The 15,000-nt window shown below is 52.9% G+C and overlaps 1 protein-coding gene across 1 annotated transcript in view; it reads left to right on the forward strand.

Annotated features, from left to right (window-relative positions):
- Positions 1-13,455: 13,455 nt before the first annotated feature.
- LOC130123647 (insulin-like growth factor-binding protein 3) overlaps positions 13,456-15,000 on the forward strand; it is a 12,746-nt gene continuing 11,201 nt past the window's right edge. Inside the window, exon 1 of the mRNA XM_056292884.1 lies at positions 13,456-13,834. Within this exon, the coding sequence (XP_056148859.1) occupies positions 13,456-13,834 (379 nt within the window). The remainder of the gene's footprint in view (positions 13,835-15,000) is intronic.

The following is a 15,000-nucleotide window of genomic DNA, read 5'->3' on the forward strand; positions in this document are numbered from 1 at the left end:
GACCATGTTTGGCTCTACATATGCATGTGAGCAGTCATTCTCGCATATGAGGACATTAAGACCAACCTACGCTCACGTTTAACTGATGGAAGCCTCAACGCCTGCATGAAGCTCAACCTCACCACGTATGAACCAGATACAAGGCCATCAGCAAAACCATGCAGCACCAGAAGTCGCATTAAAAGTAAGACATATTTAATTTATTATACGTTAAAAATACTATATGGCTCTCAATGAAATATATTTAGAAATATTTGGTTTTTATGGCTCTCCCAGTCAAAAAGGTTTCCTGACCCCTGCCTTAAAGTACCCCCGTCCTCTTAGGTGAATGTCTCTCGTTATATAGATGTGGGTCACCACAAGATCCTGATTCCTGGTGTGACTGGTCTCCGAGTCCTGTGAGCGACCATCTGACACTGACACGCATACGGGTGACTGACGCATATGTGACGGTGCGGGACTAGAACGACCGAGGCCGTCGTTTTGACGGTTTAGGACTTTCAAAGTTAAATCACTTCGTGAGGAAAAAATGACGCAGACCTGCCCCTCCGTGGATGCTCCTAAAATTGCATATATTTGTATCAACATGAGTTTTGGATCAATTGTACATGCAACTTATGACCCAAAACGACCACGAGCCGTCAAAATGACGGCTCGAAATTTGCGCGTCATCGTGCGCGTCGTGCCACTGTTTGCGTCATTTCCTTCGTGAAGTTCGTCGCTCTGTCCTAGAAACACACTAGCGCCCTCCGGTGGAGAGAAACAGTCTAAACTTGGTGTGTGATGATGTCCAACACGTCTGGTTACAGGTGCCGTTACAGACGCACCATGACTACCACCGAGGCGCTTGCAGCGTTTACAGGCGTTGGACAGCCGCCATTTTAAAATGTTTGAGAAATAGTATTAAAGTTGTTTAAAATGTTAACGTTGGCGTCAGCTAGTTTCATAACAGACATGCTAACACATGTAACGCATTAATATCTCAATTGGGTATTTATCTTGACAGAATATAGAGTTTAAAACCCGTGGCGGTCATTTTGACCGCCCACGGTCGTTTTAGGTAGGAGTGAACTCCCGGTCGTTCTAGACTGAATAGGGCAAAGCTGACGTGTGGTGTGAGTATCATGTGTGCATACGTGTTCAGAGCGTGTTCCTCCTTTTCTCTGTGTAGGAGCCAGGGAGAGAGAGAGAGCCCCACAGACAAAGGAGGCAAGAGAGAGAGAGAGAGTGTGTGTGTGTGTTTGTGTGTGTGTGCGTTCGTGTTGTGTGTGTATGTGTGTGTGGGGGGGGGGTTCTGTGCCAAAGTGAGCGGCGCCACTCTCGTCCCACTTCCGAGCAGCCGGCAATCCGTCAGCTGGAGTGCTGAGAGCTTCTCCCTCGGTCCTCCACTTCACTCTGGCCTAATTAGAGCCTTGGACTGCTCCGGGGGCCAGGCCCTCCAGGAATAGGGATTATGACAGCTCCATGAGCGAGCCACGCCAGAACGAGCGGCAAAACAAAAACAAAACAAAAAAAAAAACACAAAAAAAACCAATTACCAACTCCAGACGTGGATGAGAGGGGCTTTGGGCCTTTCCCCACTTTATTTTGTTCCTCGTTCAAACACTTCCATCTAACGCTGTTCAAGCCCCGTACGAGGGCTGAGGAGAGCAGCACGGACGTGAGACAACAGCCATGTTATTCCTGACGGACACCTCCTCAGGTCTGACGGACACCTCCGCAGGTCTGACGGACACCTCCGCAGGTCTGACGGACACCTCTTCAGGTCTGACAGACACCTCCTCAGGTCTGACGGACACCTCCGCAGGTCTGATGGACACCTCCTCAGATCTGACGGACACCTCCTCTCAGGTCTGACGGACACCTCCTCTCAGGTCTGACGGACACCTCCTCAGGTCTGATGGACACCTCCGCAGGTCTGATGGACACCTCCTCAGGTCTGACGGACACCTCCGCAGGTCTGACGGACACCTCCGCTGGTCTGACGGACACCTCCGCAGGTCTGACGGACACCTCCGCAGGTCTGACGGACACCCCTTCAGGTCTGACGGACACCTCCGCAGGACTGATGGACACCTCCTCAGATCTGATGGACACCTCCGCAGGTCTGACGAACACCTCCTCAGGTCTGATGGACACCTCCACAGGTCTGACGGACACCTACTCAGGTCTGATGGACACCTCTTCAGGTCTGACGGACACCTCAGCAGGTCTGACGGACACCTCCTCAGGTCTGACGGACACCTCCTCAGGTCCTGATGGACACCTCCTCAGGTCTGACGGACACCTCCGCAGGTCTGACAGACACCTCCGCAGGTCTGACGGACACCTCTTCAGGTCTGACGGACACCTCCGCAGGTCTGACGGACACCTCCGCAGGTCTGACAGACACCTCCGCAGGTCTGACGGACACCTCCACAGGTCTGACGGACACCTCCTCAGGTCTGATGGACACCTCTTCAGGTCTGACGGACACCTCCTCAGGGTCTGACGGACACCTCCGCAGGTCTGACAGACACCTCCTCAGGTCTGATGGACACCTCCGCAGGTCTGACAGACACCTCCTCAGGTCTGATGGACACCTCCGCAGGTCTGACGGACACCTCCGCAGGTCTGACAGACACCTCCGCAGGTCTGACGGACCACCTCTTCAGGTCTGACGGACACCTCCGCAGGTCTGACGGACACCTCCGCAGGTCTGACAGACACCTCCGCAGGTCTGACGGACACCTCCACAGGTCTGACGGACACCTCCTCAGGTCTGATGGACACCTCTTCAGGTCCTGACGGACACCTCCTCAGGTCTGACGGACACCTCCGCAGGTCTGACAGACACCTCCTCAGGTCTGATGGACACCTCTTCAGGTCTGACGGACACCTCCTCAGGTCTGACGGACACCTCCGCAGGTCTGACAGACACCTCCTCAGGTCTGACGGACACCTCCGCAGGTCTGACGGACACCTCCGCAGGTCCTGATGGACACCTCCGCAGGTCTGACGGACACCTCCGCAGGTCTGACGGACACCTCCTCAGGTCTGATGGACACGTCCGCTGCTCTGACGGACACCTCCGCAGGTCTGATGGACATCTCCACAGGTCTGACGGACACCTCCTCATGTCTGATGGACACTTCCTCATGTCTGATGGACACCTCCTCAGGTCTGATGGACACGTCCGCTGCTCTGACGGACACCTCCGCAGGTCTGATGGACATCTCACAGGGTCTGACGGACACCTCCTCATGTCTGATGGACACCTCCGCCGGTCTGCACTTCAGTCAGTTGTGCTGAAGGTCTGCGTGAAAAGCACTGAAGCTGTAAGAGACTGTCCTGAGATGGTGTGTGTGTGTGTGTTTGTGTATGTGTGTATATGTGTGTGTATATGTGTGTGTATCCGTGTGTATATGAGTATGTGTGTGTGTATGTGTGTGTATATGCGTGTCTGTGTGTGTGTGTGTGTACGTGTGTGGGTGTGTTTGTGTGTGTGTGTGTGTGGGTGTGTTTGTGGTATGTCAAGTCAAGTCAATTTTATTTGTATAGCCCAGTGTGTTGTGTGTGTGTGTGTGTGTGGTGTGTGTGTGTGTGTGTGTTGTGTGTGTGTGTGTGTGACAGTTACTACAGCAGGCTCCTCCTTGATAGTCCCACCTACCTCTCCTCAGCTACTTATGCATACATTACACCCCCCCCCCACACACACACACACACACACACACGGCATCCCAGCAACCATCCCGGATTCCCAACAGGGACGGGGGTTCGGGACTTGACTGATGTGTGAGTGACACGTGCACATAGTCATGCCACGCCTGCACACACTGCACCACAGTATGAAGAGGACAGCGGGGCGCCTCCTCTGCTGGGTACCCCAGACTCCAGCTGGTTAAACTAGGAGCCTTCCCTCTCTGTCAGCTTTGGCCCTGGCAGCGGATTCCTTCGCCTTTCTCCGTCACTAACAGTAACGCCGTGCCCTCCCCCCCCCCCACCCCATCTGCATCCGGCTAGTATCACTCTCAGCGCAAGGGGCCTGGGGTAGGGGGTGGAGATGGGGCGGTCGGGCGAGGGTATTAAAACAAGACAAACAAAACGAAGTAATGTGATACGAGTCGCTTACTGTCCAGTGATAACAAAGGTGCTGTTTTTCGGACAGTAGATTTGAGAGAGTGAAGGGGCGTTGAGGTCATAAGTTGTGGCGGTGGAAACACAGCGATAAACGCGTCATTATGAGGGTCCATTCTGACAGTTCTGCTCTGTCGATGACACCCAACTCTTCCTCGCTTTTCCGCCGTAAGAAACCGAGGCGTTTCCACACCCGGGTTGTCTCATTGTCACGTGGGGTCTGGATAAGGAAGCTCAACTTCTCCGAAACAGAGCTGCAGGTCTTCCCCTCACAATCCTCCAGTCCAAGGGATAGAAACCTTCCTGCTTCCGGTGTGGGAAGACGGCGGCGCGAATTCACGTTTGCGGCGGCCTCACCCAGTACCGTCCATGCGGTGTCTTTGTCCACGGCTGCGTCTAAGTTTGTCTTCGTTTGATGGCCAGGAGAGCTTGGTCTGCCGCATCCGGTGGGCCACCGGAAGTCAGTGGACGACATGCGTGGTGCGGGGTTTATCGGATGTACCAGCTTCCCACTTGGAAGAGCACACGAACACCCTACATCGGAATTCTAGGATGCAACACGAACTGGCCGAGTGCTGACGTCATTGTCTATTTCAACATGGCCGCGCTCAACCACGAACGTTTGGAGCCTCTTGTTGACCGAACCGAACCGAACCCACTGAAAGTGACAGCGGGTGTCAACAGGTTAGCCAACAAATAATTCCGGTAGACTCAAGAAACGTCTCCTCTCCTCTTCAACGTCATAAAGGCGCTGGTTACGGCTTTGGGTGTATTAGCTGTACGCTAGCTAGCGGAAGCGTCAAACAGAGCGGCGTTTGGTTCTCCCCGGGTTCCGACCCAAAACCACTTGAATGCATGCAAGTCGCATGAACGACCCATCATCCGATCAATCCCACGTGCACTTGAGAGCAGGGAAAGCCGACTGGCCGTGTCTGCGAGTGGGAAGCCGGATGTGGGTACGTGTCCTGGTCGTAGGACTAGCGCCTCCTCTGGTCAGTCGGGAATAGCGTGATCCTCCCACGCGCTACCCCCCCCCCCCATGGTGAAACTCCTCACTGTCAGGTGAAAAGAAGCGGCTGGCGACTCCACGTTTATGGGAGGAGGCGTTGTGGTAGCCTGCAGCCCTCCCCGGATCAGCAGAGGGGGTGGAGCAGAGACCGGGACGGCTCGGAAGAGTGGGGTAATTGGGGAGAAAAAGGGGAAAAAATTCCCCCCCCCCCAAAAAAAGGAAGAAAATGATCACTAACGTCTTCCCATTACAGCGTTTCCATGGCTGGTCTCTCAGTCTGTCCGTCATGCTGATTTTGGGGTTGTTCATCTACTGTTGAATCTATTTTTAATCGCCCACTGTGGAAAATGACTTATGTAAGTACCTGTAGCAGTGATAACTAACACCGCTAATGCAGACGTTACTGGTCCAGTCGATACCTCCCACCTTAGTACCGTGCCTCAGAAGTATCTGTGTTCGATACCCACCCCTGGTTGACACGTAGACACTATAATTGATGACTCTCGAGTCATTTTGGATAAAAACATCTGCCAAACGGGAAGATGTAAATACAAATACCCCCGGAAAACTATTACCAGGATACAAACCACTCTTTCATCGTGAAAGAAATACGCTTCAAAAATATCTACAACAACCCAAGGGCCTAACCTGGTCAGACGGCAGATGAAACCGAGGCTATGCCCAGCTCCCAGAGCAGGAGGCATCCTGAGCGTTGGTTTATATTTAGCTAGGGGCTTCAGCAAAAGGGGAGCTACAGTCTGGGTCTTTGCCAACGCGGGGCGCTCTGCAGGACTCGGCCTCCGTGTGAGTGGAGCTGCTTTGTCCAAATCACCGGTGGAAAATTGCCAAACCTTAAAAGTGGTTAATAGTCAGTTGGCCGGCCGGCACTGATGCAGGATACGTTAAACACATCTGGAAAGGCCCCCATCATTAACCAGATGCTACACACATAATGGATTGCTAATCTCCGGTCTTAAGTCCTAGCGCTCCTCTTAAATCTGTTAAAGCTCGCCGAGGCCTGGTTCTCTTAACAGGGAAGTCATAGAAGACGTCTCTTTAAACAGAACAGTCCCCCCCCCCCCTTTTCTCCCCAATTGTACTTGGCCGATCACCCCACTGTTCCGAGCCGTCCCGGTCTCTGCTCCACCCCCTCTGCCGATCCGGGGAGGCCTGCAGACTACCACATGCCTCCTCCCATACATGTGGAGTCGCCAGCCGCTTCTTTTCACCTGACCGTGAGGAGTTTCACCAGACGTAGCGCATGGGAGGATCACGCTATTCCCCCCAGTCCTCCCCTATCCCTCCCCGAACAGGCGCCCTGACCGACCAGTGGAGGTGCTAGTGCAGCGAACAGGACACATAACCACATCCGGCTTCCCACCCGCAGACACGGTCAATTGTGTTTGTGGGGACGCCCGACTAAGCCGGAGGTAACAAGGGGATTCGAACCGGCGACCCCCGTGTTGGTAGGCAACGGAACAGACCGCCACGCTACCCGGATGGCCCCCAAACATGGCATTTTTTAGATAGAAATTGTGGATTAGGGCGTCCGGGTAGGCTACCCGGACGCCCTAATCCACAATTCGAATCCCCGTGTTACCTCCGGCTTGGTCGTCATTGTTAGGCAACGGAGTAGACCGCTAAGCTACCTGGACGCCCTAAACATTGAGCTTCCACGTGTTATTAGCCTGTCTAGACTGGCCCGGGCTCATCATCTAGACTCATTAGAACTAGAGGAGGATGGCTCAGTCCTCCAGACGTTACAAAAAGATAAGGAGAAAACAGCTTTATAGCATCTCTAGATGATATAACTGAAATCATTAATGACTTCAACCAATATCAGGTTTAACCAAGCGTCCTCCTATCGCTGCATGGTAGGGAATACAGGCCGATTCCCGAGGCACGTGAAAACAGCAAGGCTGGAGTTGGGGGCAAAAAGCAGAGAGAGCATCTCCACCAAGGCGCTTCATACTGCTGGTTTTACTTGGAGCAGCAAGTGTTAATGTTCATACGTGGAGAGCCCGTAGTCCCTGACTTCAGCCTCGTCAGCTTGTGTAAAACCCTGACCCGGCCTAGCAGGCTCTTCTTTTCACGTGCTGTAAGTGTGAACATTTCCCGACCCCATGTGAGCACATAGGCCCACTTGTTTACCATTCTCTCTGTCTGCAGAATGACATTTACAGGTCTGCAGGGAGGATGTGTTGTCATGGCAACACACATTCCGTCGCTGAAAAAAAAAAGAAGGGAGGGGGGGGGTGAATGAGATAGACCTCTTACAGGCAACTTCAAATTTATTCCACCTGAGGTAGACTTCACACCTTCTGCCGAATCCAAAGCTGAGTGGTAGATGGAGCATTGAAGATGTCATCGATGATGTCCTTCCTCCCTTGAGGATGGAAGCCGGGTCATCCTCCTCCTGGTCCATCTGGACTGGATTCTGGAAAAGGCCCTGGCTCCTGAGGAGGACTTACGTAATTCAGTTTTAACATCGGATTTATTCATCTCGCTCGTTTGTTCCCGACTCTTCTTCTCTTAACTGTTTGCTGGTAGGATATGATGTATGACCCGTGGTCTGTTTCCTGCTGTAGGGGCAGTTCTGATGTGCCCCAATTGCGGTTAGCTGCAGAGTTTCCGTGGGTGCTGAACCCTGAAGCAGACTGAACATGCACATTAGAAGTCCTCTCGCAGTGCACAGTCGTCTAGCATTTTCTCATACGAGAGAATTCTGATCTGATGTGTTGGATTATATCCCACTTCACTATGTACTTGGTCGCCAAGTTAATAAAAGCTCTGTGGAGATGGTTGTGCACACCCATAAATGTGAAATAATGTGTTGACTCTGCATCTATAAAGTATTGTTGACCCTTATTGTTCGTGATATGTGGGTCATATCCCTGTGTAAGATGTGCAGCACCTGTTGGATATTAGTCAGGCGAGGCCTGTCCCGTGTGATTTAAGATAAGTGCAAGTCTTTTGTCTATACGCACGCTGAGGAGCGCTTCACCGCCCAAACTCTTGCACTAATACGTTCTACACCCTATTGCAAGCGCTGTTCTTCTTATTTGAATGGTCTGTTTCTTCCGGTTTCTGTTTCGTCTGGTGGGCCCAAGGACCACGGCCCCTGCCATGGCTGGAGCTGCGCACGAGGAGGGAACGCCGAGGGAGGCCTGACAGGACGCGGAAGCGGGGCGGGCTGAGCTATATTGTTAGTAAATCTGATGACGATCACGTTTATGGAGGAGTTTTGCGTAAATTCTATTGGTTATATGGCTGTAGAGGGAGACCTCGTCCCGGGTACATCTGACCTCTGTGCCGACAGGACAGAGGGGTTCAGAGGACCTTCAGCCTTTCAACACACCACTCCTTCATTGTGTCTTGGATGGAAAAGCTCACCCCGCTGTCTATCCGGAGGACTAGCTCCAAAAGTCTGCGTTAGGGCCAACATCTTATCTGGCTTAGATCTGGCGTTAATTCTTTAGGGAATAATCAGGGATATGGGGGTAAAATAGCTGGGTTGAGGGCGGCCTGACAGGACGCGGAAGCGGGGCAGGCTAAGCTAAGTGCTAGCCCATGCAGACCGGCAGCTCAGGCAGTCATCCTGGCTGGCGTTCGTTCTCTTGGACAGTGATTTTATTTTGTTTAGTTTGGATATGTGTGCTAGTTCGGATATATGTGTTCTTGGATGTGTTTTTGTCTTTGTGTTGCACTGCTGTGGGCTGAGGGAAACGACAAATAAAGTGTTCCTGATTAATAGTGTAGTGAATTCGGGGGGCAACCACAGGAACTGCCGCGGCCGGGACGCGAACCCGTATCGCCCGCACCGCGGGAGACATCGCTAACCGCTCGACTAAAGGGTCTGACCCCTCAGCCAGCGGCCAACGTGTCTACTTATCCATGCACGTTACACTACCCTCCCCTCCCCTATCAGCTTCCGACGGCCTTACGGTCTCCCCATCCCACTTCTGACACCAGTGTAGCGAATTCGGGGGGGCAACCACAGGAACTGCCGCGGCCGGGACGCGAACCCGTGTCGCCCGCACCGCGGGAGACATCGCTAACCGCTCGACTAAAGACTCAGACCCCTCGGCCAGCGGCCAACGTGTCTACTTATCCATGCACGTTACAACAGGATATGCTATATGAGAGGTGTGCGAGGAGTCACCTTCAGCTTGCTCTCTCCTATAAGAGAGGAAGTACCGCTAGGGGACAGTGAGGTCATTCTGCCGGCTCTCGCCCTCTGACCCGGCCGCTCCTCCACGAGAGCAGAACCCCGTGTGTGAGCAGCGCATTCTTCCCACACCCTCCTTATTGAGTGGCTGCGCTGTGGGACGACATTCCAGCGGCGAGTCCTCCAATACTCCAGGCTGTGCGCGACGTTTTCCTCTGCTATGCCGACTATGCGCAGGTGGCCGAGAGAGAGCCCCTCTCCAAAGAGCCACGGCCGGAGGAGAGGGAGGCAAACCAGCAGGCTCTTCTTTCAACATATGAAACAAATGTTTGGCATTCCTCCGTGCGCTGCAGTGCCGCGGACCTGTCTGTTAACAGGTGGCCAGGTGCCAGGGGGGGGGGCTTGTTGGCAACTTACCTGACGTTGGCCTCCAAGAAATGTCGAAGGCGAAGAGGAACCTCGTCTCCCGCCGGTTTTGCTGCTTTTGAGGTATTTTGGGAAATCTTGGTGCCCGGTGTATTCCGCGCTCTCGTCTGCAAACAATTAATAGTGGGCTTAAAAAATACTATACGCGCAATCTCTCAGGAATGTCCCACTTGTATGTGTGGTATGTAGCCTTATTTTGGGGCGTGCTGTGCGCCACCAACAACAAACCTCCGCAAAGCGCCGAACAATGTGGCACATCCCCAGCACCAAGCTGAGAGACCTCCGCTTCAGCGTGCGCAGAGAGGCGCACGGCTGACTTGCAGCTGCAGCAGGCTGCGTGACGTTTGAGCGGGTCCTCTCGGATTAGGTCTGCAGGGAAACGGGCGCAGTCTGCATTAGGTATGAGGTTGATGCTGACAGACTGTTCGTTGTGAGTAGGTCTCACCAGCACAGCTAACGGCGGCCAAAACGTGTCCTTTTTTCAGACGGCGGACCTGCAGCTGGCCCTCTGCATTTCATATGGTCCATGTGAGGGCTGTGTTTGCCAGAGGACCTGATCACGTGGGTCATCTTTGTTCCGTTTTAGAGAACCCGGCCTTTGTCCGCCGTCCTCCAATCTCCCAGAACGTGTTATTAAGTCCTGCAAGTGAGGACCCAGTGTAAACCTGGCCGACTTAAGTACACGTCCATCCTGTCAGCAGCACAAGCGAGTGCGAGGCGAGGCAAAGTGAAATATATCAGTCAGGGATTCGTGCACAACCTCCTGAACCCGGGGGACGTCACGCTGTTTGGACCAAGGCGGATAAGAAGTCTAGAGGCACTTAGAAAATACCTGATATGAACATCTAGAGCAGTGGTTCTCAACCTTTTTGGGGTCCTGGACCCCCTGCGTATTTTTGATCTACCCTGAGGACCCCTCCACCTGATCTTGGGGGAGGGGGGGTTGCAATTTGATAGAAACAGTAGAAACTGCATTTTAAATTGCATTATAGCATTTATTCACTCTTTGGGGCAAAAATAAGAGCTTTCAGTTGTAACTTAGATATAGTTAACAAAACAGAATATGTATTCAGTAACTTTCAGATATATGTAACAACACAGAATATGTATTCAGTAACTTTCAGATATATGTAACTAAACAGAATATGTATTCAGTAACTTTCAGATATATGTAACAACACAGAATATGTATTCAGTAACTTTCAGATATATGTAACAAAACAGAATATGGATTCAGTAACTTTCAGATATATGTAACAAAACAGAATATGGATTCAGTAACTTTCAGATATATGTAACAAAACAGAATATGTATTCAGTAACTTTCAGATATATGTAACAAAACAGAATTCTTATGCAGTAACTTTCAGATATATGTAACAAAACAGAATATGTATTCAGTAACTTTCAGATATATGTAACAAAACAGAATTTTTATGCAGTAACTTTTAACAATGCAAACGGGAGCGAGATCTCTTATTAAAATACAATAAATTACACTTGTGAAACAGATGTAATTAGAGAAAAAAGTCCTGTTACCCTTTATAGTTTAGGTAGATAAAGGTCTCAGTCACATTTGAGTAAAATAATCCTATTTCTATAAATGTCATAGGATCTTTTTTTTAAAGATATTTTATTTTCGCGGACCCCTTGCAATTACACCACGGACCACTAGGGGTCCGCGGACCCCCGGTTGAGAAACACTGCTTTAGAGGCATGTTGAAAATCTAAGGTCCTTTCTGAACAGTGAGCAACAAGCTTCTGAAGCGGGGAAACCTGGAACCACTTCAGAATCAACCCCCCGGATTGCTGACGTCGGTCTTACAAAGGGTGACGCGACATCAAATCCATAAAGACGCAAGAGTTAGGCTGCAGCGAATTCGGGGGGCAGCCCGGGATGCGGATCCGGATCTCACGGGTTGCTACCTTGGAGTCAGAAGTGTGATGGTGAGAGACCTTGAGGCCATCGGAAGCGCGTGCACCCAGGGGCGTGAGGGAGCTGATATGCTGAAGCACGGGGGGGGGGGGTAGTGTAACGACCACGGATAACTAGACTCGCTAGCCCATGGTTAGGGGGTCGGACCCTTTCGTCGACTGGTTAACGTAGTCGCCCGTGGTGCGGGAGACACGGGTTCGCGTCCCGGCTGTGGCGGTATCGGGCTACCCCCCCCCCCCCGAATTCGCCACATTAACTTCGTACATAAGATGGATGGATGCAAATTGAAGACATAGAAGATGAAAAGGTCTCCTGTCTACAGTATGAACTACATATATCTAAAGCTTATAGGGCCATATGGCGCTTCTTCCTGGGCCGGAACCAACAGAGTCACGTGCATATAAATGCATGCCCTTACTCACAAGAGCCCGTCCTGCAGGGCATGCTGAAATAAAGAGACTGTCCTCCACCAAAAAACGACCCCATCGGTCGTTTGTAGAAGCAGCTTATTACGACCTATAGTTACGTTTTAACGTGAAGTGACCTCTAGCGGTCGTGCCGCCAATAGCAATCGCACTGACTACATATTCTATTGTTCTCAATTTGTTTTTATCACTGTTTACTGACGACTTACCTTTATAGCCAGTAGATAAAAACCCTCAATGCACAGAGGCGAAAACTATCTGTGGCATATATCCTGCTGCCGGTAGGGGCGCTAATTTAGAAAACGCTCCTGTGGGTCGTATTAGAGGGTATACGACCTATATGTGGTCGTATGGGTTGGGGGACTTGTAGGGGAGGAGACCAAAAAAAAAGACAATTCCTGGCGCGCGCGCGCGCGCGCACACACACACACACACACCACACCCTTGTACTTTGCAGCACACATCAGGCCACTTAAGCCACTTAAATACATCGCAGGTAACAGTGAGTCATTGAAACGTGATGTTTAAACTGGAACCCAAAAAACCCCTAAGATGCCTGTTAGTACCTGGAGTGATACCCTGCGGTCTCGCACAGCGTTTCACACATGGCATTTTTGGGTTGTGATGAAGACCACTTAGGTGAAACATAGGCAAAAATAGGTCACACACACACACACAGACACACACACCGACCTTGGCGCCTCCTGTGAATGGATTCGCTCATGGCGCCGCCCATATGGCCAGCGCTCGGAGCCGACCCTATTTATGGGCTTTGATACACACGCTGGAGTCGGTCTGGCCATGTGTAGCCCTTTTGGCACTTTTGGTGCCAAAATGATTTCCTGTCTGCTGTTACGACGACCGCTAACTGTCTCCAGGGGGAAAGCAGACCTGCAGTGAAGAGGAGGATCTCCTTGTGTCTGTGTGTGTGTGTGTGTGTGTGTGTGTGTGTGTGTGTGTGTGTGTGCGCGCTGTTTGCGCCATGCATCTCTTGTGAGGTGCAGTCAAGAGGGCTGATAATCCCTCCGCTCCCCCCGTCTTGCGCCATTGCGCGTCTGAAGCTGTTCCCCCAGGCGCCACAGGTCCGAGAGCCCGACGAAGAGCGCTCACCTCGTGCGCCATGGTGTGAGAGGGGATAGCGGACTGCAGGGCGACGCATCATCGCAGGACCGCAGCTCAGTCTGGGGGTGTGACTACTCTCTCCGGGCTCTCTATATATATTGTTATGTTTTGTGGGGCGGAATGAGACGAGCGCCGCTACTGTAAGCCGACTCACGACAGCGGGGGGACGGTGGACGCCACATCTGCATCCGCATCTGGACGCCGCCGCCGCCGCCGCCGCTACCGAGGTCTTCAGCCGCCGCCCGGGGGGGAGATGGACGCCTGTCTCCGCGCCCTCTGCGTCTGCGCCGCGCTGGCGGCGCTGTGGCGCGGGGCGGGCGCGGGCGCGGCGGGCCCCGTGGTGCGGTGCGCGCCGTGCGACGCGGGCGCGCGTCTGCTGTGCCGGCCCGCGCCCGCACACTGCGCGGAGCTGGTCCGCGAGCCGGGCTGCGGCTGCTGCATGACCTGCGCGCTCTCCCGCGGCCAGCCGTGCGGCGTGTACACCGGAAGGTGCGGCGCCGGACTCACCTGTCGCCTTACGCCCGGCGAAGCCAGGCCCCTGCAGGCCCTGCTGGAGGGGCGCGGGGTGTGCGTCAACGGAACCAGCCAGAGGCAGGGCACCGGGCCCGAACCGCCGGTCAACGAGCTGCCGGGTAAATTGTGTTTGCATGTGCATGCGTCTTAGATGTAGCGTGCGTTTCGATGGAAGTGGCGTGAAGTTGTGCACGCACGACGCAGCGCCGGCGGTGTGTTGTGGCGGCTGCTGTGCGCAAAGTGTCGGGACGGCTGATTTCTCCCCTCCTGCAGAGGTAAATCCAGACGAAAGCTCCGGTCTTGTGTTTGATGGCAACGTGCTCAGTCGAGGACGCGCGGAGGTGCAGGACCTCATTATGACCCGTCTTCACTGGTCAACGTGAACGCGTTACGCATGTGAGATGCTTCTTCCAGCATGCTGCCCTCTCCGCCTGCTCCACTGGCGAGCTTGTGGAGAAGAAGCATCTTGTGGTCAGCATACAGGCTCTGCTAGCTGCAGAGGTGACGGTTGCGTAATGTCCACCCGACGCATTTGATATGAGACAGGGTGGGAAAAAAAATAGGCCCAAACTTGTTTGATTTAAGGAGATATAGGTGATTGCTCATTTCTCACGCGGTACTTCCTCTCTAAAATTGTTCTTCTCACGCACGCACACGCACGCACACGCACGCTCACAAGCTACAAGTCACAGTTGAGACTGTGGGTCGTATTAGAGGCTATACCACCTATATGTATGGGTTGGAGGACTTGTGGCACGGTTGGTAGCTTGGAAAAGCACCGGTAACACCGACATTGAGAGGAGACGGCACATTCCAGGACCCCGGCCTCGACCCACCGTGGTCACCAGACTCTCGGGGAGGGTTCTCCCACTGGCACTTCTGGACGCGCCGAGTCGAACCCAGCCGCGTTATCAGTATCAGTGTAAACGCGCCGAGTTGTGCCAAGTCGCGCCCGAGATGGACCCTCTCCCGAGTCGGGCCAAAGCGCGCCGGACCCGCCTCCAAGAGGGTTGCGGTGACGTCAGAGTGGCTTGGTCAGTCGGGCTTTTCAAGCAATAAGCGGCAGATGCCGAGCAAAACTGTAGCGGCAGCCTGACAACCCATGAGGATGAGGAGCTGGCTACCAACCACCCACCGCTGCACCAGTGCAATGCTAAACAGCACCAAAGAGGGCGCTGCTTTTAAACGTCATGGTATGGTGTGTATGGTGGTGTGGTATAGTGTGTATTGTGTTGTGTATGGTATGGTTTGTATGGTGTGTATGGTGTGGTATGGTGTGGTATGG

The sequence above is a fragment of the Lampris incognitus genome, chromosome 14, assembly GCF_029633865.1.
Source record: "Lampris incognitus isolate fLamInc1 chromosome 14, fLamInc1.hap2, whole genome shotgun sequence".
Lineage (NCBI taxonomy): Eukaryota > Metazoa > Chordata > Actinopteri > Lampriformes > Lampridae > Lampris > Lampris incognitus.